General features: G+C 32.7%; 1 protein-coding gene and 2 long non-coding RNA genes across 3 annotated transcripts in view; all 3 read right to left on the bottom strand.

The window, feature by feature from the left end:
• The window catches only part of LOC139529076 (uncharacterized), an 87854-nt gene that overhangs the window by 6449 nt on the left and 56460 nt on the right, over positions 1-24945 (bottom strand). The window contains exons 4-5 of the mRNA XM_071325327.1: positions 24221-24438; positions 13928-14117 (exon numbers count right to left, since the gene is read on the bottom strand). Of these exons, the coding sequence (XP_071181428.1) occupies positions 13928-14117; positions 24221-24438 (408 nt within the window). The remainder of the gene's footprint in view (positions 1-13927; positions 14118-24220; positions 24439-24945) is intronic.
• Positions 4755-6467, bottom strand: LOC139527621 (uncharacterized). The gene is made up of 2 exons (XR_011665402.1): positions 6219-6467; positions 4755-5779 (listed from the first exon to the last, which is right to left on the bottom strand). It is a non-coding gene; the product is annotated as an uncharacterized lncRNA (long non-coding RNA).
• LOC139527620 (uncharacterized) lies at positions 18114-19262 on the bottom strand. Its single transcript, XR_011665401.1, has 2 exons — positions 19174-19262; positions 18114-18531 (listed from the first exon to the last, which is right to left on the bottom strand). It is a non-coding gene; the product is annotated as an uncharacterized lncRNA (long non-coding RNA).

The raw sequence follows: 24945 nt of genomic DNA, 5'->3' as shown, positions 1-24945 counted from the left end.
TGTATATTCAAGCAACTAACTTAATGCAAATCTAAGGTATTAATCATTGTTTACTAATCTTATTTCCTACCGGCGTACGTCTTCACAATTTAATAAATAGGCTTTCTATCACGTCCGCGTTCTGAAATCTATTTATAATTATATCACTACAGGCACAGTGGTAATCGATAAAACGTTTAAAGAAGGATGTTTTATTCCCATTTTTAAAGTTATGTGTACAATATAAATCTGAAATCAGTGTTTCACAGTCAAACCAGATAATAATTATTTTTTTTGTAATTTCGGCCAAAAAAGAAATGTATTTTAATAAGAATATCGAAATAAATATCTGACTGTAATTAGTTTCGTGGTTAATGGAACTTATTGCAACTATTTAGATATATATGCCTTTCGAGTGACTATTTTTGAATCGAATTTAATGTAGATCACATATACCAAAACTAATAGGGGTAAGCTGCAGATCAATAAGACAGGCTTTGTGTAGATGCGACATGTCTTCAAAAATTAATACAGTAGAAACAAATTTGGAAGCGGGAGGGGAAGTTAAAGATTGAAAAGTGAAGCATTTTTTTCTGTTTACTTTATTTTTTATTTAGGGACATCGCCACATGCACCTGTTTCTATCAATGGGAAGGTCGACTATCAATATGTAATATATATGGATAGTCGACCTTCCTATTGATAAATCGAAACAAGTGCCTGTGCACATCTCTCCTCGGTCCTTCTTCTTTTGGGCATATTATTTAGGGAAGAAAGACAATTATTCTATACACATTAGCCGTTTTAGCTATACAAAACTGTTGGAAATGTAGTTTATACGTTAATAAGACAGCAACCAAATGACAAAGACAAACAAAGGCGGGACATCCAGAAGGCAACATAGTATAGTATAGTTTTCAACAATATAGATAGATGTCTATGTTCCAGACCATATGAGTATTTGTACCGTACGCGTACTTTTTCAAAATACGCGGCATATGTCGGACTGTTCGCGTACGGTCCGTCAGATTTTAAGAAGTTGGTCAAGTTTTGTTACAAATAAATATATAATTACAGATCAACATGACATAAATCTCGAATTGATATAAAAAGTTCAATTGTAATTGGAATAAAAACTTATTGTTTTGACTATTTTAATAGGTCGCGTTAATTTAATCTGGTAAGTTTCTGTATTTAGCATGAAATTCAATATTACTCACTGAATTGAAGCCGACAAAATGTGGGTGAAAAGTTTTTAGAATATTTAGGATTTTTTTCTAGAAAAAAACGTCAAAACAGCTGTTTCCTTGTGAGACAACAGATCAATTTCTAGTTTTAATATAAAAATAAAATTTGATAGAAACGATACAAAAAAATAACATTAAATCGCAATTCTCCAAATAATGTAAAAAATTTGGAAAAAAAGGAAGAAGCCTAAATGTAAAAAAAAGTTATTAATTTAAAATTACCAATTTTTAACTACATAAACGTGTATTTCCCGCTTTACGTTACACTACAAGAAACTTTCCCAGGAGCCGTGGATTGCGAAATATCGTCTGTATATTTCCAAAGTATTTACGTAAATTGATGGCGTCGTGTGTTAAAACATTTATTGGACAATCAAATCGGTATATATTATTTAATATTCACGGTTGGGATTCCCTTTAACCCGAACTCCTGCGTCGTAAAAATCACATGCTTTGCATATTTTTTAGCTTTTATATACTTAGTAGGCAACCCTTTTTGTTGGTTGGTTGTAGCATAATATTCTCATGCACCGACTTTTAAAAGAGACCATTGAAACTCTACTTGTGGATACTCTTATAGTATTAAGCATCCTATCCCATTAATAGGCGCTTGAATACCAGATATTTATTTGAAATAACTCAAGATATATGAGGTTGTGAATGAGGTTTACAGAATAGAGAATAATGCCCCCCCCCCCCCCCCAAAAAAAAAAAAAGAGAATATAAAGTAAAGTTGACAAAATAACTAAACTTTGCGTTTTCTGCATACCGAATTAAATATTGATATACGTATATCATTTGGAATGAAATGTTGAACTGGTCCTTATCAGAACTGGTTCAATGATTTTAGCCATGCAAATTATGTTCATTAATAAGCATCGGTATTTTCGTCCACTACTGCAGACTTAGTTAACCTAACATCCTTCTCCTACATAGTGTCAATAATAGTTACAACAAGTTATATATATATATATAGCACGCCTTTTACGAATTAACTTATGATTAAATATGTTAATGAGTAAGGCGTGTCTATATATGATTTGTAACATTAATGGGCTACAGGGTTAGGGTTGAACCTTTAACACATGTTAAAGGTTAAACCCTAACCAATTAAACATTTCTGCATTTTTAGATACGTCAATCAAGTAGTGGCTTGATACTGTAACTGATTTCAGAAAATTAATGTTAGTTGGATTTGTTTGTACGATACTAAAAGGTACGTTTAAAATTCAAATTCAAAGAATTGTTGCCGTTTGATTCTTACTCGATAGTCATTTATTTTTTCCTCCCAAAAATTCTTGAAAAAGGGTGTGTGGAGAGAAAAAAAAAGGAGGGGGAAGGGGGGGGGGGGTGTAATGCAAAAATTTATTTGCCATCAAAACATAAAAAAAAGACTTGTAGTTTCAAAGGACGTTGTGATAAAAAGGAAACATATCCCTAATACCAATTATAAAGGTAAATCAAAATGTTCTTTTGTTCCCCAAAACTGGGGAAGATCGGTTAATTGATTGCGTGTCGAATTCATGCAAGGTCCAGGGACAAATGTTTGAAGCTTGTCCAATACACGAAAATAGAACTTTATGTGGGGGCCCTGGAAAGGGGGGGGGGGTATGTTTCCTATTCTTCTAAAAAGATATTCTTATCCCAGATTTTATAAACAGTTTTTTTTATTCTGGTCAAGCAGATGACAAAAAATAAATTCTGAATCCAGATTTTCCCCATACCTTATAGTGTTAAATATTGGGAAAAAAAATTTGAAAGCGTTGAAAAACTAAAAAAGATTGATCTTTTTGCGAAAACAAATTTCCGACTGAGACAAAAAAAACATAGCCCCCATGAAGTTCAAATGGTTGCTCCCTAATTACTACCCCAAGGAGGCGGAGCTAGACTGTGCATTAACAAATTTTGAGATGGTAGTTAATGCACTGGTTTAAGCTCCTCCCATTCTTTGCTTTTCAAACGAGAAGTTCTCTACGGCGGGATTGGAGAGTGAAATAACTAAATCAAAGCGCGAAAGCGCTGTAAAGGCAGTTAATTACAGATTGTGTGTATTTCTAGTCCAGTTATATCATTATCTTCCATAGAACAGAGGTGGTTTGTAGTAATTAAGATTTAGAGTTCTCTTGTACCTAGTTCACCTATATCTATAGTCTACTGTTTACAGTATATTTTCTGTACCTCGCCATGAAATGCATTTTTAAGACATAAGAACTTTCCCTTTTTAATGTAAATAAAACTATTTTTAATTATTGATTATATACACATATTCAATTACTCCTATCCTATGAAAAATAATTTTCAAAGATTGACTAGTCTCCGTACTGTGTGTATTACTAGAACATCAAGTAACATAATGGTAAATGTACATAGTAACATATCAACTCTTTTGAAGACAGAACTTTTTTTAAATTCTCCCTCCAAGCAATATTATTTTTCAGTATAAACATGATAAAGTAATCTACCGGTATTAATGACCTAGAGACTCACAAGAGCCTGTGTCGCTCACCTTGGACGGTCTATGTGCATATTAAACAATGGACACATATAAAATGACAAAATTGTGTTTTTGGTGATGGGGATGTGTTTGTAGATCTTTCTTTACTGAACATTCTTGGTGCTACAATTATCTCTATCTATAATAAACATGGCCCAGTATTTACAATTGAAAATATTTTTTAAAAATTAACAAAAAATACAAAAATTTATGAAAATTGTTAAAAATTGACTATAAAGGACAATAACTCTTTAAGGGGTCAACTTACAATTTTGGTCATGTTGACTTATTTGTAGATCTTACTTTGCAGAACATTAGTGCTGTTTACAGTTTATCTCTATCTATAATAATATTTAAGATAATAACCAAACTCTGCAAAATTTCCTTCAAATTACTAATTTGGGGGCAGCAATCCATCAACGGGTTGTCAGATTTGTCTGAAAATTTCTGGGCAGATATAGATCTTCACTCAAGAGACAATTTCACCCTATGTCAGATTTGCTCTAAAGGCTTTGGGTTCAGAGTTATAAGCCAAAATCTACATTTTACCCGTATGTTCTATTTTAGCCATGGTGGTCATCTTGGTTGGTTGACCGGTTCAAACCACACATTTTTTAAATTAGATACCGCAATGATGATTTTGGCTAAGTTTGGTTAAATTTGGCACAGTAGTTTCAGAGAAGATTTTTGGTAAAAGTTTAAGGACAACAAAATCAAGTGATGAGTCAGGTCAGGTGAGCTAAAAAGGAGTTTTTAATCAAAGTAGCAATGACATCTGGCCTCACGGTCATAAAACTTTCGAGCATGATTTTTGTACTCAGACTCAAAAATCAACCAATTAAATTGCTGGATTTCATGTTTTGAGCATGATTTTTGTGCTCCGAGCACTGAGCAAAGTTTTATGCCTTCAAGGCCTGGTGGCCATAATAGCTGTCTCATTAGCATTTTAACCACTTCCCATATTTGCTTTTAAGACAATAGAAGAAAATTATTCAATGCAAAAACAAAACTTATTTGTAAATAATTACATTAGATGTATATTTCATTATAATACTTTATTTTGATTGGCTAACGGCACATCACTTGTTATTCCGTAAGCAATTGCATCACTCAATAAAACTTTTTATTCATGATAGCACGTGGTCCCACAATAAAGTGCACAGGTGAATAATATACAAAATTTATAAAATTCGTGTTTTCATGATCATAGCTAAAGAATGTAATTATAAGTATTGAATGCTTCTTTTTGTAACTTTATAGGGTTGTAAAAGCGTTGACCGTGCGCACATTTTTAGTATGAAGCGCTTCCGCGCTTCATACAAAATGTACTTCGGTCAACGCTTTTACACCCCAATAAATTTACAAAAAGAAGCATTCAATTCTTAAATATGAAATTCTCTTTACAGTATGAGTTTTTCTCATTGTTGGAGATTGTACAGTAGTACCTGTAACTGCTTACACCCATTTCTTATTCCCTTTAGTTTGATAAACTCACAGAATATCATATATTTACATTGTGCCACATCTCCTTATTTTTATATGCATTACAATAACATGAACAATTGTAATCTATATATCAAAGCAAAATGAATTTCAAAACTTTCATTCATGCTTCCTTTGGCAAAATACAAGTTAGTTCTCAAATGACACAATATATGTTTATTTATATAAAAATGAAATTTAGTTTTCGACTTTTAACAGGTATAAAAAATGCACAGCTGTGTCATGATTTGTGAAATCTGTGCTGAAAACATAGGCATTGATGGTGTTTTAGTAATTCCATCTGTGAAGCTCAACATTAGCTCGTCAGTTGGTGGTAGACAGTTATAAATCTTTCCTGCAGGATGAATGTCTGTTCAGGAAAACCAATTTCACAAATCAAAACTTTTCCTAGATTTCTCCTACAATATTCATCCAGTTTAGTTCTTTTGGTTTAGCGGGACACTGTCCTGATTTTTAATTTTGCAAACCATTCAGTCTCTTGCTTACAAATGGTCACGCGGCATGAAAATAGGATGGGAATGGCAGTAGACAAGTCTCTTTAAAGTGGGTTTGTGCCCTGAAAAAAGTTTTATAACATTAGCTTTTTTGAAACTTGTGAAAGACGTGTGCAACACGCATATCTAAATAACTATAACATAGGTGGAGAGCATCATTCATGTCAATGTTTTGTTCCTGTTTACATTGTCATTGATATTTTTCAAGAAAGCCAGAGGCATAGCTCATGAATTCTTGTCATTACAACCTAAATTAACATAATTACTGCTAAAATAATTTTCAGTATAATATATCTCTTGTAGGAAAACCATACAATTGTAGTAATAAACAAAAAATGTCAAACCGATGATATTGAATCGTAATCCCAAAAATTATGACGTCTTGAATTCACCCCCTTTTTATTCTAAAACGATAATTGCGGTTGCAAACATACTTTGGTTTACTTGCATGGCGATTATATAAATAACAGTATATATTTCTTAAAGAAAATAAAGTTTTACCATGAATAGTTTCCTGAACGTAGTCGTTTTCAGTAAAATGTGCCTTGCAAACAACAGCTGATAGATATGGGCTCTACGAATGCATCGCACGTGACAATCTACGTTTGAGCCATGGCGTTGATCCAACTTTTCCTTCTTATTAAGTCATTTAGAAATGCATGTCCTCCTCTTAAATGACACTCAGTTACACACAAACAAGGACTAGGCATCGTTAATAGTGTGGTTGTTTTGCAGTGCAAAACCGGAAGTAAAGGACGGAACTGAATGGTCTCACTAATAAGAGACAAGAAGAATTTTAGAGACAAACAGCGACAAGAAGATTAATTTAGTGACGAAGCGACAATAACTAACAAGGGACAAGCGAATCGTAATTCTCTCACGAGGCTATTCTCATTTGTTGTGATAGGGTGAAGCTACACCTATCAAATATGTCCTTATGAAAAAGAAGAATTTCACTGTTAGAAAGGAACTGATATTGGATGGTTTTGATTCAATAAATTCTTTAAAAGGAAATTGTTTTTTTTTTATTTTGATGGCCAATTTTTAGCGTGTGCATAAAACATTTTTTTTTATATCTAATAAAACTCGACAATCCCTTTCTTCTTAATAAAAACATGTTTTTATCTATCAATGTACAGTAATACAATTTTTTTTTTATAATAGCCCTATAATAAAAAATAATGCATGTTTTTTTTTAATGTCTATTGGGAATAAGTTGTTGTAATGACGTTTTTTTTTATTTAAGTATAGTCCCTATATAGTCTTTTTGACGCTTCTTCTCGCTAAATTAATTGTATTGTCGCTTCTTATCCCTATATTAATTTTTATTGTCGCGACTTATCACTTTTTGACGCTTCTTGTCTTTAATTAGTGGAACCCTATTCAGGAACGATAATTTCATACTTTACATAAATGAGACCGAAATAACTATAACGTCATAGGGCTTCACGTACAGAAATACTTTAAATTGTATATAATGCAATATAATTCACGGTCAGTCGACTTTTAATTGTAATATCATGTTATATCAACGAGTGAAATGATTTTAAAATATCTTTACATCGCAAATAGTTCTCGAAATTGAACGGACCTCTTTCCACACGGAATTCTAATAATGATAGTTTGTAATCAGATTGACTGCTTATAATGCAAAAGACACATTAATAAACAGATTTTTAAAACGAACAATACACACTGATCGTTTCTTTATTTCCCAATGTAAATGAAGGGAACAAAAACCATTTCATACCACTAAAAGTAGAGGAGAAATTTAAACATTTCCGGATCTATTTCTTGCAAAATGACCCCCAGCAAAGATTTGAGTAAGAAAAGATGAACCTCATGACTTGAAAGTCAGGCCTTAAAGCACTGCCTTTAAAAATCATTCAGTTAACGCACTCTGCTAAAAATAACCGAGTTAAGTCACCTGAAGATCAAAGGAAAATTTACCATCCATGTTACAATGAAATTTCGTGAAAGAGTTCCGACAAAAATAACCATTGACAACAAAAAGCTCTGTACAGCTGGAAAAAAAAGATACAACAACTAGTCATACAATCAAAGAGCTATAATTCTCGATTTTTGGAACGAAGCATGCACAAAAAACAGAAACAGTTGAAGAGCTATCAGACCAAATAGAACCGAATAAATAGCCAAATCATGCAGACGAAGATCAACTTTGTCTAATGGAGATGAAACCTTAGTTTCTTTATAATTTCAAAATTTATGGATAATTTTAAGGGAGTTGCAGAATACAAACGTCTCTTTCGCCGGAATGATTCCTACGTCCTCAGTTTCATATTTGAGAGATCCATAATTCATTCCAATTTAAAAAAAAAAAAAACAAAAAAAAAACAATATATTTTTTATATAGGTCTGGAAGACGAATGTTCGAAGACGGATGACATTGTTTTTGATTTTTTTGGGGGTTGGGGAAAACCTATTTTTCTCTCACTACGAATAAAAGTTAAAAAAAAATTAAAATCCTCCAAACAATTATAGTGATAAGCATTTTTTTTTATATTGGGCTATCAATAATAAATCTAACCTGTTCTGGTGATAAAATTTTTACTTTGTCAGATTCCAGATAACTCTTAATGTCGGATAACTAATAATGCTGTATATGTTATAAAACTTTATGCTCAGCGCTAGCTTCTCATTACTATTTCCTCATATATTACAAACTTAGGATAAGATCAAATATAACTAATTTCATCTAATCTACTGCTTAAATTGTTATCCCATATATCCAAATTATTACAAATAAGTTAAGTTACAATATTTATACTTTTCTGTGTTTCGTTTCAATCAGACATTTAACAAAATTGATAAATGGTTTCATTTGTGTAGTGCAAATTCTAAAGGGGCACATAATTTAAAGTATAAGCATATTTTAATGCTGAAAGATAAGAATGGCTAAAAGAATTACAGAACAAAGAAAGAAATGCAACCCCCCCCCCCCCCCTAACCCCTCGTTGCCCCTAATCTAGACCCTCACTGTGTCGGATAGTTTCGTTGAATATATTTGACTGTTTTTGTCTCCAAAAAGAATATTGGTACAAAGTGTTGTTAATATATGTATTTTAAATTACTGACGAGGTGAACACAAAGAAAAATATTGCTTGACTCACGGCAAAGTTTGCTATGTATTCTAACCAAATAAAAATTGTAAAAAAATTCATTTGTGTTTAACCCATTCAATAATGAAAAAAAAACCTCACTAAAAATATAGCCAAATAAACAATAGATCCGACGTACGTCGGCCGTGGTAAAAAAAATCATGCACGCTACCAATACACTAGTAATTTTGATGCATTCAACCTGTCAATCATATCTGTATCGTGTGCACAACGAGCTTAAAGCGTGTATTGGGTGTGCGTAAAGCGTACCTAAGGGTTTCTCCTAGTCTTTCTACATTCCCAACTGCAGGTCTGTCTATATGTGAATGTTTGTCAATAAGTCTGTCACATTCGCCCGCCTGTTTACATGTTTACCAGTCCGTCTATGTCCACTGGTTCGTCTACATGTTCACTAGCTTTGAAATAGCTTCGGTAAGTGCGATTATTTCAGTGATTTGTGTCTATTGTTTTTATGTAAGTGATTATTGTGCACCGTACCCATATTATTAGGGACGCAAATTTCAACTGATATTTTACAGTTTTTTCTTGCGATGTGTTTTCCTTAAGGTTTGGTTCATTTGGGAGGGTTGGGTTTATGGCCACCACATTGTTTATGTGCCAATGTCCATTTTAAAGCCAGGAACATGTAGTACAGTGGTTGTTGTTCATAATTCATGTCGGTCAAGTTTTTTTCGTAAATTATTTTGTTATCAATAAGGCTGTTTAGTTTTGTTTGATTTTTGTTTTTAAATCTTAATGGTCGGGGCATTTAATAGCCGACTAAATAGTGTTTTTTTTCATTTTTGGAGGCCGCTCGGTGGCCTTTAAAGACTAACTACCACGTCATTGTAACTCTGGTTGGTACTTGTATCATTAGTGCTGGACCATGGTCGATCCTATGCACCTTTGAGGCAGGCGGGATATTTTTGTAGATCTTGTACAGCTCAAACTAATGGGAGTAGTTCCTGTACTTCTATGTCTAGTCCCATGTTGCATGGTTGGAGAGGGTGTAATTTCTTCTGTAGGTTTGATGAAGTTTCACTCGTATCGGACTTCTTCTCCTGAATGAAAGCTTTAAGGCGACAAGTATTTTTGTATGCAATGTGCCCTTAACGTGTCTCAAACTTATCTGTAGCGTTTTCAACGCTCGTGTAGCGTGTATATTATGTGCGTGCAGTTTACAGGTATACGCTTGACAAACGCTTGAGCTGAATGAAATTTTTTATGTTCCATTAAAATTTTCCTGAAGTAAAAGCGTTCACCAAGCGTATACCTTTGCATTTCGACGTACTTCAAACTTATGGATCGCGGGTTTAAACGCTTGCGTAGCGTTCCTCTGGTGAGCAACTAAGTTACGCATACGATGATATGGACTTTGTTAATTTTCTTTTTTAACTGATTGTTTTACATTGTCATTTCGGGGCCTTTTATAGCCGACTATGCGGTACGTGCTTTGCCTGTTGTTGAAGGCCGTACAGTGACCCATAGTTTGTATTTCTGTGTTATTTTGGTTTCTTGTAGATAGTTGTCTCATTGACACCAAACCATATCTTCTTTTTTATATTTGATATCTTAGGCAGCAACCATTTGATTTTCTGGGGGGGGGGGGGGGGGGGGGGGGCTATGGTTTTTTTTTGGAAAAAAAAGTTTGTTTCCAGTTTTTGGAGAAAAAAATAATTTGTTTTTGATTCTGAGAAAAAAAAAATGTATGTTTCCCCCTCAGCTGCCACTATATGTAATGCTAAAATTGAAAGAAAAAAATTGTTTTCGACTTGTTGCGAAAAAAATAGATTGTTTTTCGCCATAGGCGAAAAAAAAAGTTTGTACAGAAAAAAAAACCATAGCCCCCCCCCAGAAAATCAAATGGTTGCTGCGTTATCGCCGACCTGGTTAAGTCTGCTAAAAATGCATGCATGATTCATTTTTAGGTTATCAGTCGTAATTAAAGTGGCACATTTAATTCGTTGTTTCATTGCTTGAAGTATCATTTCTTACATCTGCATGGTCAAATGTGTATTTTTTTAAACTAAATTTTAGATTTAGATTTCAGTCACGGTTATTTTTTCCCCCTTCAGGCATATTGAATATCTATACTTAACAGTCGCATTTTAATGACGAAAAGGATTCAGAGGTTATTATGTGACCTCCTTGTTTTTAAAAAAAGTAAATAATGTTGCAATATTTAAACAAACAAAATAACTTTAAATTTGCAATATTAATGAAAATAAATACGGACATAACTTTCATAATTAATTTTAACGTTATTTTCAATAAACAAATTTTTTTTTTTTAAAATCCTCGTTTTTACACCTATTTGAGGCACGTATTTATGATTATATTTCCATGTCCTTGGTCTATCCTAGACGTAAAATTTCAAAAAGTGCTAATACTTTTTTTAAAGATTTTATTTTTAATTGTTATCGTTCAAAATATTTTATTTTTTCATATTCAATATCTATTTAATTTTATTTTTAATAACCATTTTTTTAAATAAAAGTTGCAATATTTAACCAAAAAAAATAACTGTAATTTAATCATATGCAAGAAAGACTTCCCTTTAATTTCAGTATAAAAAAATAAATAGCTTGCTTTTTACAACATGTACATCTTCACTAAACGTAAAATCTAAAATAAAATGCTACTAAAACTCTTTCTAAAGATTTTATTTTTAATTATTCTCGTTCAGAATATAAAGCGCATTGTTTACATGAAATCTTATCTCATATCTAAACACAGCTCAGGTTACATCGTTTGGTTAAAATACTACGCATGTAGGTTAATATTAGCAGCTTGTAATCGTGTGCAACAAAATATTATATCATAATAAATTTCAGATCATACGTAAAATATCTCTATAGCAACTTAAGATGCTAATGCATATTCAACAGATTAGTAAGCTATTGCGCATGTATTTGAACGGTGGTCATAGAAAGAACAGAAGTGTTCCGAATAACATCCGGTGTTCCGAAAGACTACATCACTCGTCCAATAAAAAAAAATATATTTTTTTTTATTTAAACATCCGATAATATGTGGCAACAATATTTCAAAAAAATATTTCATTTTGAAACACAATAGTTATTCCTTAACAATATTAAAAATTGTTGTCAACTATTTAAATGAATGCTTGTTGGTGAGAAACTCATTATTAAAAGATACTTGATTTTTGTAATAATGTATATGCTTCTCATTTATTTTTATATATTTCTCTCATAATTATCCACTGTCACTCCTTCATTGTATATATGTTATTGTAGGTTGTCTTTAATTTGTTGCCATAACCATTTATTGTTGAATGTGTTAGTGCTAATAAAGTTATCTTATCTTATCTATCTATGCATCACCAGCGTCATTAAAAGAAACTTGGAATATTGGCAAGACACACAATCTCTTTCTTTATTATTCCATTAGAAAATATTATTTTAAAACACATTAAATCAACAAACAACTACATATTTATGATAAATACATAATTAATATCCTGTATGGTACCTCTTTCAAAACACAGTTATTTCTCTTCAAATTTGTTTACAAAATGACCAAGAACACATGGTTATCAACTTCCTAAACCAACAATGATTGAATGAAATAAAAAACAAACGATAAAGTAAATATATTTATTCATAACAAAATATGCCACATTAATAATTTATCAAGTCACTGCAAGCACTTGACAATCTGACTGTCTGCAGAAAAAAAATCCAGATATTTTTTTTTCACGCTCGTCCAGAAAACAGAAAAAAATACATACATAAAGCGCACCAGAGTATAACACGCAGGGACAAAGACAGAGAAAAAAACCTGTGCTTGTTTAACGATTTTACCCGGTATTATGGAAACTTGTGGTATAATTTCAGAAAGATTCATACACTTAAACACAAGTTATTGTCTGGCAACTGCAACAAATTAATACTATTATTTTGCCCATAATTCCTAAGCTTGAGGCTCTAAAGAGCCTGTGTCGCTCACCTTGGTCTATGTGAATATTAAACAAAGGACGCAGATGGATTCATGACAAAATTGTGTTTTGGTGATGGTGATATGTTTGTACATCTTACTTTATTGAACATTCTTGCTGCTTACAATTATCTTTATCTATAATGAACTTGACCCAGTAGTTTCAGGGGAGAAGATTTTTGTAAAAGATTACTAAGGTTTACGAAAAATGGTTAAAAATTGACTATAAAGGGCAATAACTCCTAAAGGGGTCAACTGACCATTTCGGTCATATTGACTTATTTGTAGATCTTACTTTGCTGAACATTATTGCTGTTAACAGTTTATCTCTATCTATAATGATATTCAAGATAATAACCAAAAACAGCTAAATTTCCTTCAAATTACCAATTCAGGGCTGGCAGCAAACCGTTTATCTCTTATTCTTTAATAATATTCAAGATACTAACCAAAAACAGCAAAATTTCCTTCAAATTACCAATTCAGGGGCAGCAACCCAACAACGGGTTGTCCCATTCATCCGAAAATTTCAGGGCAGATAGATCTTGACCTGATAAATAATTTTACATCATGTCAGATTTGCTTTAAATGCTTTGGTTTTTGAGTGATAAGCCAAAAACTGCATTTTACCTCTATGTTCTATTTTTAGCCGTGGCAGCCATCTTGGCCACACATTTTTAAAACTAGATACCCAATGATGATTGCGGCCAAGTTTGGTTTAATTTGGCCAAGTTTCAGAGGGGAAGATTTTTGTAAAAGTTAACGACAACGGACCACGACAGACACCGGACGCAAAGTGATGGGAAAAAGTTGATGTGACTTCAACTCCAAAGTAAATAATCTTGACCATAAATATGTATTATAAAGACAAAAACTGTTTTTGTTCTCTAAATAAATATAAGTATGGAATATTAACAAAAATCTTGTTTATTCAGAGTAACATGGTAAAGTATCTGACCTTCTTAGTTCTTTCCATTGTGTTAAAAGAATGTGTTGCTCCAACTTCAGCTTTTATTGGTGTTGTTTGTCATTACTCAATCAATTATTCTGAACCCCCTCCCAATTTCATGTCAACTTATAATCTTTTAATATATATATCAGATGAAAATATTTTAGCAATACTTAGGTACTTGCCTTTGATATTTTTAGGTATAGGGTCATTCTGTTGTAGTTCAAGCGACATCATTCTTTCTTCAACAGCTACAAGTCTGTTTTGCATTTGTATATGACGTAGGCTATTTGACTTTTGTGATTCAAAAATTTGCCATTCCTTCAATTCAATAATTTCCTCGTTAAACGATCCATCACTTAGTCGATGCAAAGCCTAAAAATATAAATCTTATTTTTATTTAGATGGAACACAATCAAAGATATCTTAAAATTCAATTATTTAGGTTTCAATCTTGGCTCAATTTGGAATCTTGAATAAGATATGATACCTATAGTTCTGAAATCCTGTTGAAAATTTAGTAAAAATCTCACTTAAATTAAAGAATCTTAGTGATCATGCTCACTATCCACGAACCCCAACATTGTCACTGAACATACAAAATCTCACCAAAAGTTCAAAGACTCATAACTCTACAAAAGTCAACTGATAAAAATTTGTTTGTGGATATGCACATTAACAAATTAAGTCCACATAAACTACAAAGTTTCATAAAATTCAAAGGACATAACTCCTAAAATAAAGGGCTGCGCTTTAGCGCATGATACGCCCGTTGCTCTTTTAACTTGTCTTTTATGCTTTAAATGTATTGTCCCAAGATTGGAAAATCCCCCCTTTTTTAAGCATAAAAATTCATTACACTGAAATGTCAAATCTGAAATTTATAAAAACTGAAAGGGAGCTTACATCAATAGATATAAACAATTCACCAAAGTTTCATGGACATTGGTGAAAGCCTTTTTGAGTTATTGTCCGAAGTGTTAAAAATCCCCCTTTTTTTTAGGAATAAAGCCCCATAAATCCAAAACTGAAAATCTGAAATTTATAAAAATTGAAAGGGAGCTTACATCAATAGATATAAACAATTCACCAAAGTTTCATGGACATTGGTGAAAGCCTTTTTGAGTTATTGTCCGAAGTGTTGAAAATCCCCCCTTTTTTATGAATAAAGCCCCATAAATCCAAAACTTAAAATCTGAAATTAAAAAAAAACGAAAGGGAGCTTACGTCAATAGATATAAACAATTCACTTAAGTTTCATGGAAATTGGTGAAAGTGTTTTTGAGTTATTGTCCGAAGTGTGGACGAGGGACGGACAGACGGACGGACTGACGGACGGACGGACATACGGACAGAGGTATACCATAATAAGTCCCGTCGACGACGGGCGTATAAAAAAGTACACAGATGCCCCATCCACACTATCATTTTCAATGTTCAGTGGACCGTGAAAATGGGAGGGGGGAATCTCTAATTTGGCATTAAAATTAGAACCAGATGCTCCGCAGGGCGCAGCTTTATACGACTGCAGAGGTTGAACCCTGAACAGTTGGGGCAAGTATGGACACAACATTCAAGCTGGATTCAGCTCTAAATTTGGATTGTGATTAAATAGTTGACACAGCATAGGTTTCTGACACAGAATGAATGTGGTCTAATGAACTTAAAATTTTTGTTTTGCCTTTGAGCAATTCACTATGCTGTTGAATATTAATCCTCTCAAAAAAATGTTTGAAACATTTTCTTTTTATTTATGAAATTTCAAATGAGAAAAATTGAACCCCCCCCCCCCCAATTTTTTTTCTTCACATCCCCCTATCCTTTATTCCAAAATCGATCTCAATTCAAATTTCTAATGGAGTTTGCAACAATAATCACTCATTTAAATACATCATAAAATATCAAAATGTAAAAAAGTGCTTGTTATCACTGAATGGTAAAGATTGTTTTAATCTATCAGTTGGTAGTAAAAGTGAATATACATTGTATATTGTATAAAACATTGATTTAAGTTGATTCAACTACTATTCTGGACAAAGAAAGATAACTCCAATTGAAATTTCTTGCTATTGCACAATATTGTGCAATTAGATATTTCTTGCTATTGCGCAATACTGTGCAATTGAAAATACTTGCTATTGCACAATACTGTGCAATTGAAGATTTCTTGCTATTACGCAATACTGTGCAATTGAAAATTTCTTGCTATTGCACAATACATAATATAATAATTTTAGATCCTGATTTGGACCAACATGAAAACTGGGCCCATAATAAAAAAATCTAAGTACATGTTTGGATTCAGCATATCAAAGAACCCCAAGAATTCAATTTTTGTTAAAATCAAAATAAGTTTAATTTTGGACCCTTTGGACTTTAATGTAGACCAATTTGATCAAAGCGCAAAAGCGCTGTAAAGGCAGTTAATTACAGGTTGTGTGTATTTCTAGTCCAGTTATATCATTATCTTCCATAGAACAGAGGTGGTTTGTAGAATTTAAGATTTAGAGTTCTTTTGTACCTAGTTCACCTATATCTATAGTCTACTGTTTACAGTATATTTTCTGTGCCTCGCCATGAAATGCATTTTTAGCCATGGCCTTGTCAGTTTGCTTTAAATTTATGAGTTTGACTGTCCCTTTGGTGTCTTTCGTCCCTCTTCTTTAGACATATAAGAACTTTTCCTTTTCAATATAAATAGACTATTTTTAATTATTGATTGTATACGCATATTCTATGACTCCCATAAAAAATAGTTCACAAAGATTGACTAGTCTCTGTACTGTGTGTATAGCAAGAACATCAAGTAACATAATGGTAAATGTACATAGTAACACATCAACTTTTTTGATGACCATACCTGCCAACTGTCAGTATTTGCAGAGTATTTCCCCCATCGAGCTCGAGGCTCCCAAATGGAAATTTTGTAAGAGCAATTTTGTCGACTATTTTAAAGAAAACAATTAATTCAACAATGGCAATGAGCTTGTTTATGCACGAAGAAGCCAAAAACCACATTAGAATATATTTGAAGGGAATCCATGACAAATCGCCCCATTAGCAAATAGCCCCACTTTTCACTAACTCTCCCCACTTTAAAAAAAAACTGCCCCAACCTGGATATTGTTACCAAATCGCCCCACTTGTGAAATGTGTTATATCCCTTAATATTACTCCTGCCAACTTGCCCCACCTAATAGAAAACGATAATATCTAGATAAATATATTATTAACCAGGAAGAATTTACTAATGCCAACTCGCCCCACTCATGTAAAAAGATGTTATCCCGTTGTATATAAGTTAAATTCCGTTAATATTACTCCTGCTAACTGGTCCCACCTAATGGAAATCGGTGAAATCTAGATAAATATATTATTAACCAGGATGAATTTAGTAATGCCAACTCTCCCCACTTATGGAAAAAGATGTTATCCTGTTGAATATAAGTTAAATTCCTTATATTGCATTATGATACAATTAACAGGTTTCTTTTCAATTGTTATGCAAATTACTAAGCTTCAAAACTTAGTTATTCTTCAACAATACATTTTTTTTTTAGAATTATAATTTCAGTATATCAATAATAGTAATTAAATAAATTTTCGGTTTATTTGTATTCTGTGTTAAGATTAGTTTTCATTAAAGTGGTGCGAGTTTTTATTTTTAATTATATATATATATATTAATCTAAATATTACCGTTTTTTATAAGTAGGGCGGGTTGGCAGGAGTAATATTTAACATGATTTAACCAATTTCACATGTGGGGCGATTTGATAAATCAGTTTGTGGCGTTTTTTTTAAAAGTGGGCGATTAGCCAGTGGGGCGACTTGTCCTGCTTCCATTTGAAGGCCCCCTTGAAGGTTTTGTATGACTATATGAACCATCTTTCACGTAAAACCCCCATGTGCATTTTGAAAAGTTGGCAGATATGTTTCTAACTCCAGGCAAAATCTACCGGTATGAATGAAAAAGAAGTTTTCAATTAAGGCTCTGTGGCCATAACAGCTGTCTCATTAGCATTTTAACCACTTGCCATATTTGCAATTAAAACAATAGAAGAAAATTATTCAACGCAAAAACAAAACTTACTTGGAAATATGAAATTCTCTTTACGGTATGAGTTTTTCTCATTGTTTGAGATTGTACAGTAGTACCTGTAACTGCTTATACCTATTTCTTATTCACTTTTGCTTGATAAACTCACTAAATATCATGTATATACATTGTACCACATGTACATCTCCTTATTTTTATATGCATTCCAATAACATGAACAATTGTAATTCAATTCTATATACCAAAGCAAAATGAACTGCACCACTTTCATTCACTAGTATGCATCTTTTGGCAAAATACAAGTTCTTAAATGACACAAGATATATTTATTGATAAAAAAATAAAATTTAGTATACAACTCTTTAACAGGTATAAAAAAAAAGCACAGCTGTGTCATAACTTGTGAAATCTGTGCTGAAAACATAGACATTGATGGTATTTGAGTAATTCCATATGTGAAGCTCAACATTAGCTCGTCAGTTGGTGGTGGACAGTTATAGTTCCTTTCTGCAGGCTAGGATGAATGACTTTTCAGGAAAACCAATTTCACAAATCAAAACTTTCCTCTAGATTTCTCCTACAATATTCATCCAGTTTAGTTCTTTTGGTTTAATTGGACACCGTCCTGATTTTTAATTTTGCAAACCATTCAGTCTCTTGCTTGCAAATGGTGCATGAAAATAGGATGGGTATGGCAGTAGACAAGTCTCTTTAAAGTGGGTTTGTGCCCTGAAAAAAAGTTTTATAACTTAAGTTTTTGTGAAACTTGTGCAACACACATACCTAAATAACTATAACAAAGAAGAGAGCATCATTCGTGTCAATGTTTTGTTCCTGTTTACATTGTCATTGATATTTTTTCAGAAAGCCTGAGGCATAGCTCATGAATTCCTGTCATTACATCCTAAATTAACATTATTACTGCTAGAATAATTATCAGTATGATATACGTACACTATCATTGTACAGCCCAAGTCTTCAGTATATATAATTGTTGCATTCATTCACTCCTGTGTTCAGTCGTTCAAAAATATTTAAACATCAACAAATGAACTTTAATAAGGACAAGAAAACACTAGAAAAGATACGTACATACAACCCGTGTTTAAGTGTATTTGAAAGAGAAATATATCTGGTTAAACGATGTATAAAGGAGGAAAAAATTGTAGATATTGCATTACGATGCTTTCTACCTAATAGCACGTGGATATGTTTACATATTTAGACTTGACCCAGTATGACCCGTACCTTGTAGGTCACCGCCGTCGTTTAAACACTAGACTACAGTCGTGTATAAGACAATAAAATGCTTAAGCCTGTACTATTTGTGTGAAGTAAATGTGTTTTTTCTGTACATTTAAATTGTTTTACCTGATAGCAAGGACGTATATCTATCCGTTTCCTTCTCAATTCACTTTGTCAATTTCTTCGAGCTTCTTCAAAACATACGTATTACTGCGACCGGAAGTGAAAAAAATATTAGAAATCCTCGTAAAATAATGCTATTTTCAATTTTGTGGAATCCATTTTGTTTATAAAGATAAAAAAAGTTACGATTAATTATGAATTTGCATATCATTATACGGAACGTTTATGGACTATTTTTCCATAGCTGTAAGTCGGTCATTTTGGCGGGAAATCATGTACACATACACACGAAGATTGGCTGGTACCTGATCGTAATGTTACACATCAGATATATCAAATAGCTAATACCCGGAACGTAGTACCGGGAACCAGGATAATACGTAGACAACATACATAACTAATACCGAAATTGAAAACGCTTTACGGTTTCTCGTTTATAAACCGAATTCCGCTTTGAATTATAGAAGATGCAATATTAATCATGTTCAGTCGACTTTTCATTATTATATCAACGTCTGAACTAATTAAAAAATCTTTAGATATCAGATAACACTCGAAATTGACCCGACCTCTTTCCACACGGAATACAAATAATGATAGTTTGTAGTCAGGTTGACTGCTTATAATGCAAAATACACATTAATAACAAGTTCTATAGAACGAACAATACACACTGATCGTTTCTTTAGTCCCCAATGTAAATGAAAGAAACAAAAACCATATCATACCATAAAAAGAAGAGGAGAAATTCGAACATTTCCGGATCTATTTCTGGCCAAAAGACCCCCTGCATAGATTGCGTATGAAAAGATGAACCTCATGACTTGAAAGTCAGGCCTTAAAGCACTGCCTTTAAAAACAGGACCAAAAATGAAGAATCTACATACACAGTTAGATTTGGCATATCAAAGAACCCCATTTATTCAATTTTTGATGAAATCAAACAAAGTTTAATTTTGGACCCCGATTTGGACCAACTTGAAAACTGGGCCAATAATCAAAAATCTAAGTACATTTTTAGATTCAGCATATCAAAGAACCCAACCGATTAAATTTTTGTCAAAATCAAACTAAGTTTAATTTTGGACCCTTTGGACCTTAATGTAGACCAATTTGAAAAGGGACCAAAAATTAAGAATCTACATACACAGTTAGATTCGGCAAAGAACCTCAATTGTTCAATTTTTGATGAAATCAAACAAAACAAAAAGTTTAATTTTGGACCCTTTGGGCCCCTTATTCCTAAACTGTTGGGACCAAAACTCCCAAAATCAATACCAACCTTCCTTTTATGGTCATAAACCTTGTGTTTAAATTTCATAGATTTCTATTTACTTATACTAAAGTTATGGTGCGAAAACCAAGAAAAATGCTTATTTGGGTCCCTTTTTGGCCCCTAATTCCTAAACTGTTGGGACCTAAACTCCAAAAATCAATACCAACCTTCCTTTTGTGGCCATACACATTGTGTTTAAATTTTCATTTATTTCTATTTACTTAAACTAAAGTTATTGTGTGACAAGAGTGCACACGCTGAAATGTCTCGCCTTCTATACTAATCATTGATATTATGTTGATAGTCCTAAGTAAAAAGCTAAGCTTTATAACAACTGTACCATAAACTTAACATTAACCAAGATAACTAAACAAAGACCAATGAACCTTGAAAATGAGGTCAAGGTCAGATGAACCATGCCAGGCAGACATGTACAGCTAACAATGCTTCTATACAACATATATAGTTGACCTATTACTTATAGTTTAAGAAAAATAGACCAAAACACAAAAACTTAACGCTGTGCAATGAACCGTGAAAATGAGGTCACGGTCAAATAAAACCTGCGCGACTGACATAAAGATCATTAAATATTTCCATACACCAAATATAGTTGACCTATGGCATATAGTATTAGATAAAAAGACCAAAACTCAAAAACTTAACTTTGACCACTGAACCATGAAAATGAGGTCAAGGTCACATGACATCTGCCCGCTAGACATGTACACCTTACAATCATTCCATACAACAAATATTGTAGACCTATTGCATATAGTATGAGAACAACAGACCAAAACACAAAAATTCAACTATAACCACTGAACCATGAAAATGAGGTCAAGGTCAGATGACACCAGCCAGTTGGACATGTACACCTTACAGTCCTTCCATACACCGAATATACTAGCCCTATTGCTTATAGTATCTGAGATATGGACTTGACCACCAAAACTTAACCTTGTTCACTGATCCATGAAATGAGGTTGAGGTCAAGTGAAAACTGTCTGACAGACATGAGGACCTTGCAAGGTACGCACATACCAAATATAGTTATCCTATTACTTATAATAAGAGAGAATTCAACATTACAAAAAATTTGAACTTTTTTTTGAAGTTGTCACTGAACCATGAAAATGAGGTCAAGGACATTGGACATGTGACTGACGGAAACTTCGTAACATGAGGCATCTATATACAAAGTATGAAGCATCCAGGTCTTCCACCTTCTAAAATATAAAGCTTTTAAGAAGTTAGCTAACGCCGCCGCCGTAGCCGCCGCCGTTGCCGCCGCCGGATCACTATCCCTATGTCGAGCTTTCTGCAACAAAAGTTGCAGGCTCGACAAAAACCAAGAATAATGCTTATTTGGGCCCTTTTTTGGCCCCTAATTCCTAAACTGTTGGAACCAAAACTCCCAAAATCAATCCCAACCTTTCTTTTGTGGTCATAATCCTTGTGTCAAAATTTCATAGATTTCTATTAACTTAAACTAAAGTTATAGTGTGAAAACCAAGAAAATGCTTATTTGGGCCCTTTTTGGCCCGTAATTCCTAAAATGTTGGGACCAAAACTCCCAAAATCAATCCTAACCTTCCTTTTGTGGTCATAAACCTTGTGTTAAAATTTCATAGATTTTTATTCACTTTTACTTAAGTTAGAGTGCGAAAACTAAAAGTATTCGGACGACGACGACGCAGACGACAACGCCAACGTGATAGCAATATTTTCAAATTTTGCGGTCGTATAAAAATCATTTCATAGGGAACATGTGTACTAAGTTTCAAGTTGATTGGACTTAAACTTTATTAGAAACCACCTCAATCAAAAACTTGAACCTGAAGCAGAACAAATGGACAGACAGATGAATGGATGGACATATGGACGGACGAAGAGACGAAGGAACGGATGGACACAGCCACCAGAAAATGTATTGCCCATAAATGGGGCATAGTAAAAATTATTTCATAATTTCCTGTTGATATGCACATTTATATAGCATATCCTGCATTGTCCTTATAATCTACAAAGTTTCATGAAATTCTGTTGTGTAGTTTCAGAGAAGTTGGGATTATACAAAACTGTTGCAAAAGTATATTTATGACAAAATTCTTAGTAAAATGGGCATAACTCCTAGAAAAATTTTTGAATGGTAATTAGATATGCACATGTAAAAAGTAAGTCCTTTGTTATTATCTACAAAGTTAAATTGAAATTCTGTTGTAAGTGGTTTCAGAATATATACCTAGTTGCAATAAAAAACTGTTACTGCAATATATTTGGCCAACATTCTTAGTTAAAGGGGCATAAATCCGAGAAAAGAAATAGTGAATTTTAATTTTCAGTCTATATGCATATCCATATGGTATGTCCTTATTATCTACAAAGTTTCTTGCAATTCTGTTGTGTTTCAGAGGAGTTGCAATGAGAAGAAATTTCTAAGTAAAAGAGGCATAACTCATAGATTACAAATTAAATTTCCTGTCTATATGCACATCAACATAGTATATTCTTATTAGATACAAAGTTTCATTTAACTCTGTTGAGTGGTTTCAGATAACATGGACAAGTTGCGATGACAAAATGTTGCAGTACTATATTTTGCCTAAAGTAAAAATTAAGTTAATCGGGCATAACTTAAAATAAAATTTGTAAGGGTTCCGCGGAACCCAGTGTCTCGCCTACTTTTGCTGTAAATCGCGGGCTCAACAAAAATGAGGAAAAAAATCAATAAAAATTTTCCTCTTGATACCATCTTATGATTGTAAGAAGCTTCTGTCTAAGTTTGGTAAAAATCTAGGATAGTTAATAAATCTAATGAATGTTTTGAAAACTTTAACTGCAGACTGTATGTTATGTTAACTTAAAGAAAATCTAAGTCCATTTAAAAGTAAAATACAGAAAAAATGGAGTTATCTTTTTACAAAATTTACTTCTGGATACTATTTTTTGGTCATAAATAAGCTTCTGTCCAAGTTTGGTACACACCCAGGATAGTTTAAGAAAGTTATTAAAATTTTAAAAACTTTAACCAGAGTAAATGTAATGTTTCCCCGCAGAAAAACTAAGTCCATTTAAAAGTAAAATACGGAAAAAATGGATTTATATTTTTACAAAATATCCTTCTGGATACTATCTTATGATCATAAACAAGCTTCTGTCTAAGTTTGGTACAAACCCAGGATAGTTTAAGAAAGTTATTAAAATTCTAAAAACTTTAACCACAGAGTGAATGTTATGTTTCCCCGCAGAAAAAACTATGTCTATTTATAAGAAAAATACGGAAAAAATGGAATTTTTTGTTACAAAATTTACTTCTGGATACTATCTTATGATCATAAACAAGCTTCTGTCCAAGTTTGGTAGAAATCCAGTATAGTTTAAGAAAGTTATTAAAATTTCAAAAACTTTAACCACAGAGTGAATATTTGTTGACGCTGCCGACGACGGAATGTAGGATCGCTTAGTCTCGCTTTTTCGACTAAAGTCGATAGCTCGACAAAAATTGAATTGTAATTTCCTGTTTATATGCAACTCTACATGCAATGTGGTATGTCCTTATTATCTACAAAGTTCCATGCAATTATGTTGTGTGGTTTCAGAGGAGATGCGATGAAAAGAACAGGACAGACAGATAATTTAAAACATTATACCCTCCCCAACTTTGTTTTGTGGGGTATAATTATGATTATGATGATAATGGTACACATATCTAGATATAACAAATATTTTCCAAATTCCAGTAAAGTACCTCTGAATATACACGATATATACCTGTGCTATATCTTCCCAGTAAATATTGAAATCATCATCCTCAATCATAAAACTGTCCATGTGAGCAATTTTATTTCTGTAATACTGTATCCTGGATAGATCATCACCAACACTGACTTGTGAAGGTAAGGGAAGTTTACTGCTGATCTGTATGTCTGTCAGATTTCTGATCAAATTTATCATAAGTGTAATATCGTAATATTCCGATGATGGTTTACCTGTAAACATAGAAAAATGTCATAAATAAATTATTTTTGTAAAGTTCTATAAATAAGTGTGCACATGCTGAAAAGTCTCACCTGTTTTACTGACGATTGATTTTATGCTGAAAGTCTTAAAAATAACGGTTTTACTACAAGTGTCACATAAACTAATAAAAATGACAAGTAATAAGGTCAAGGTCAGATAAAAACTGTTACATAGACATGTACACCCTAAAATTATTCAAACACCAAATATTGTTGAGTCATTGCTTATGACCAAAACAATTATATAAAAAACAAAAAAAAATTAGAAAACCAAACGCTTAATAATAACCATTTGCAACATGTGCAATGAACCATGAAAATGAGGTCAAGGACAGATGAAGCCTGCCTTGAGTGTACCTCTAACAATCATTCCATACAACACATATAGTTGACTTGCTGCTTGTAGTAATCCTTAAATCACCTAACTTTAACCTGGATCACTGATTCATGAATTAAGGTCGAGGTCAGGTTAACCCT

Source organism: Mytilus edulis, chromosome 6 (genome assembly GCF_963676685.1).
Source record: "Mytilus edulis chromosome 6, xbMytEdul2.2, whole genome shotgun sequence".
Lineage (NCBI taxonomy): Eukaryota > Metazoa > Mollusca > Bivalvia > Mytilida > Mytilidae > Mytilus > Mytilus edulis.
This window is presented reverse-complemented; position numbering and strand designations above follow the sequence as displayed.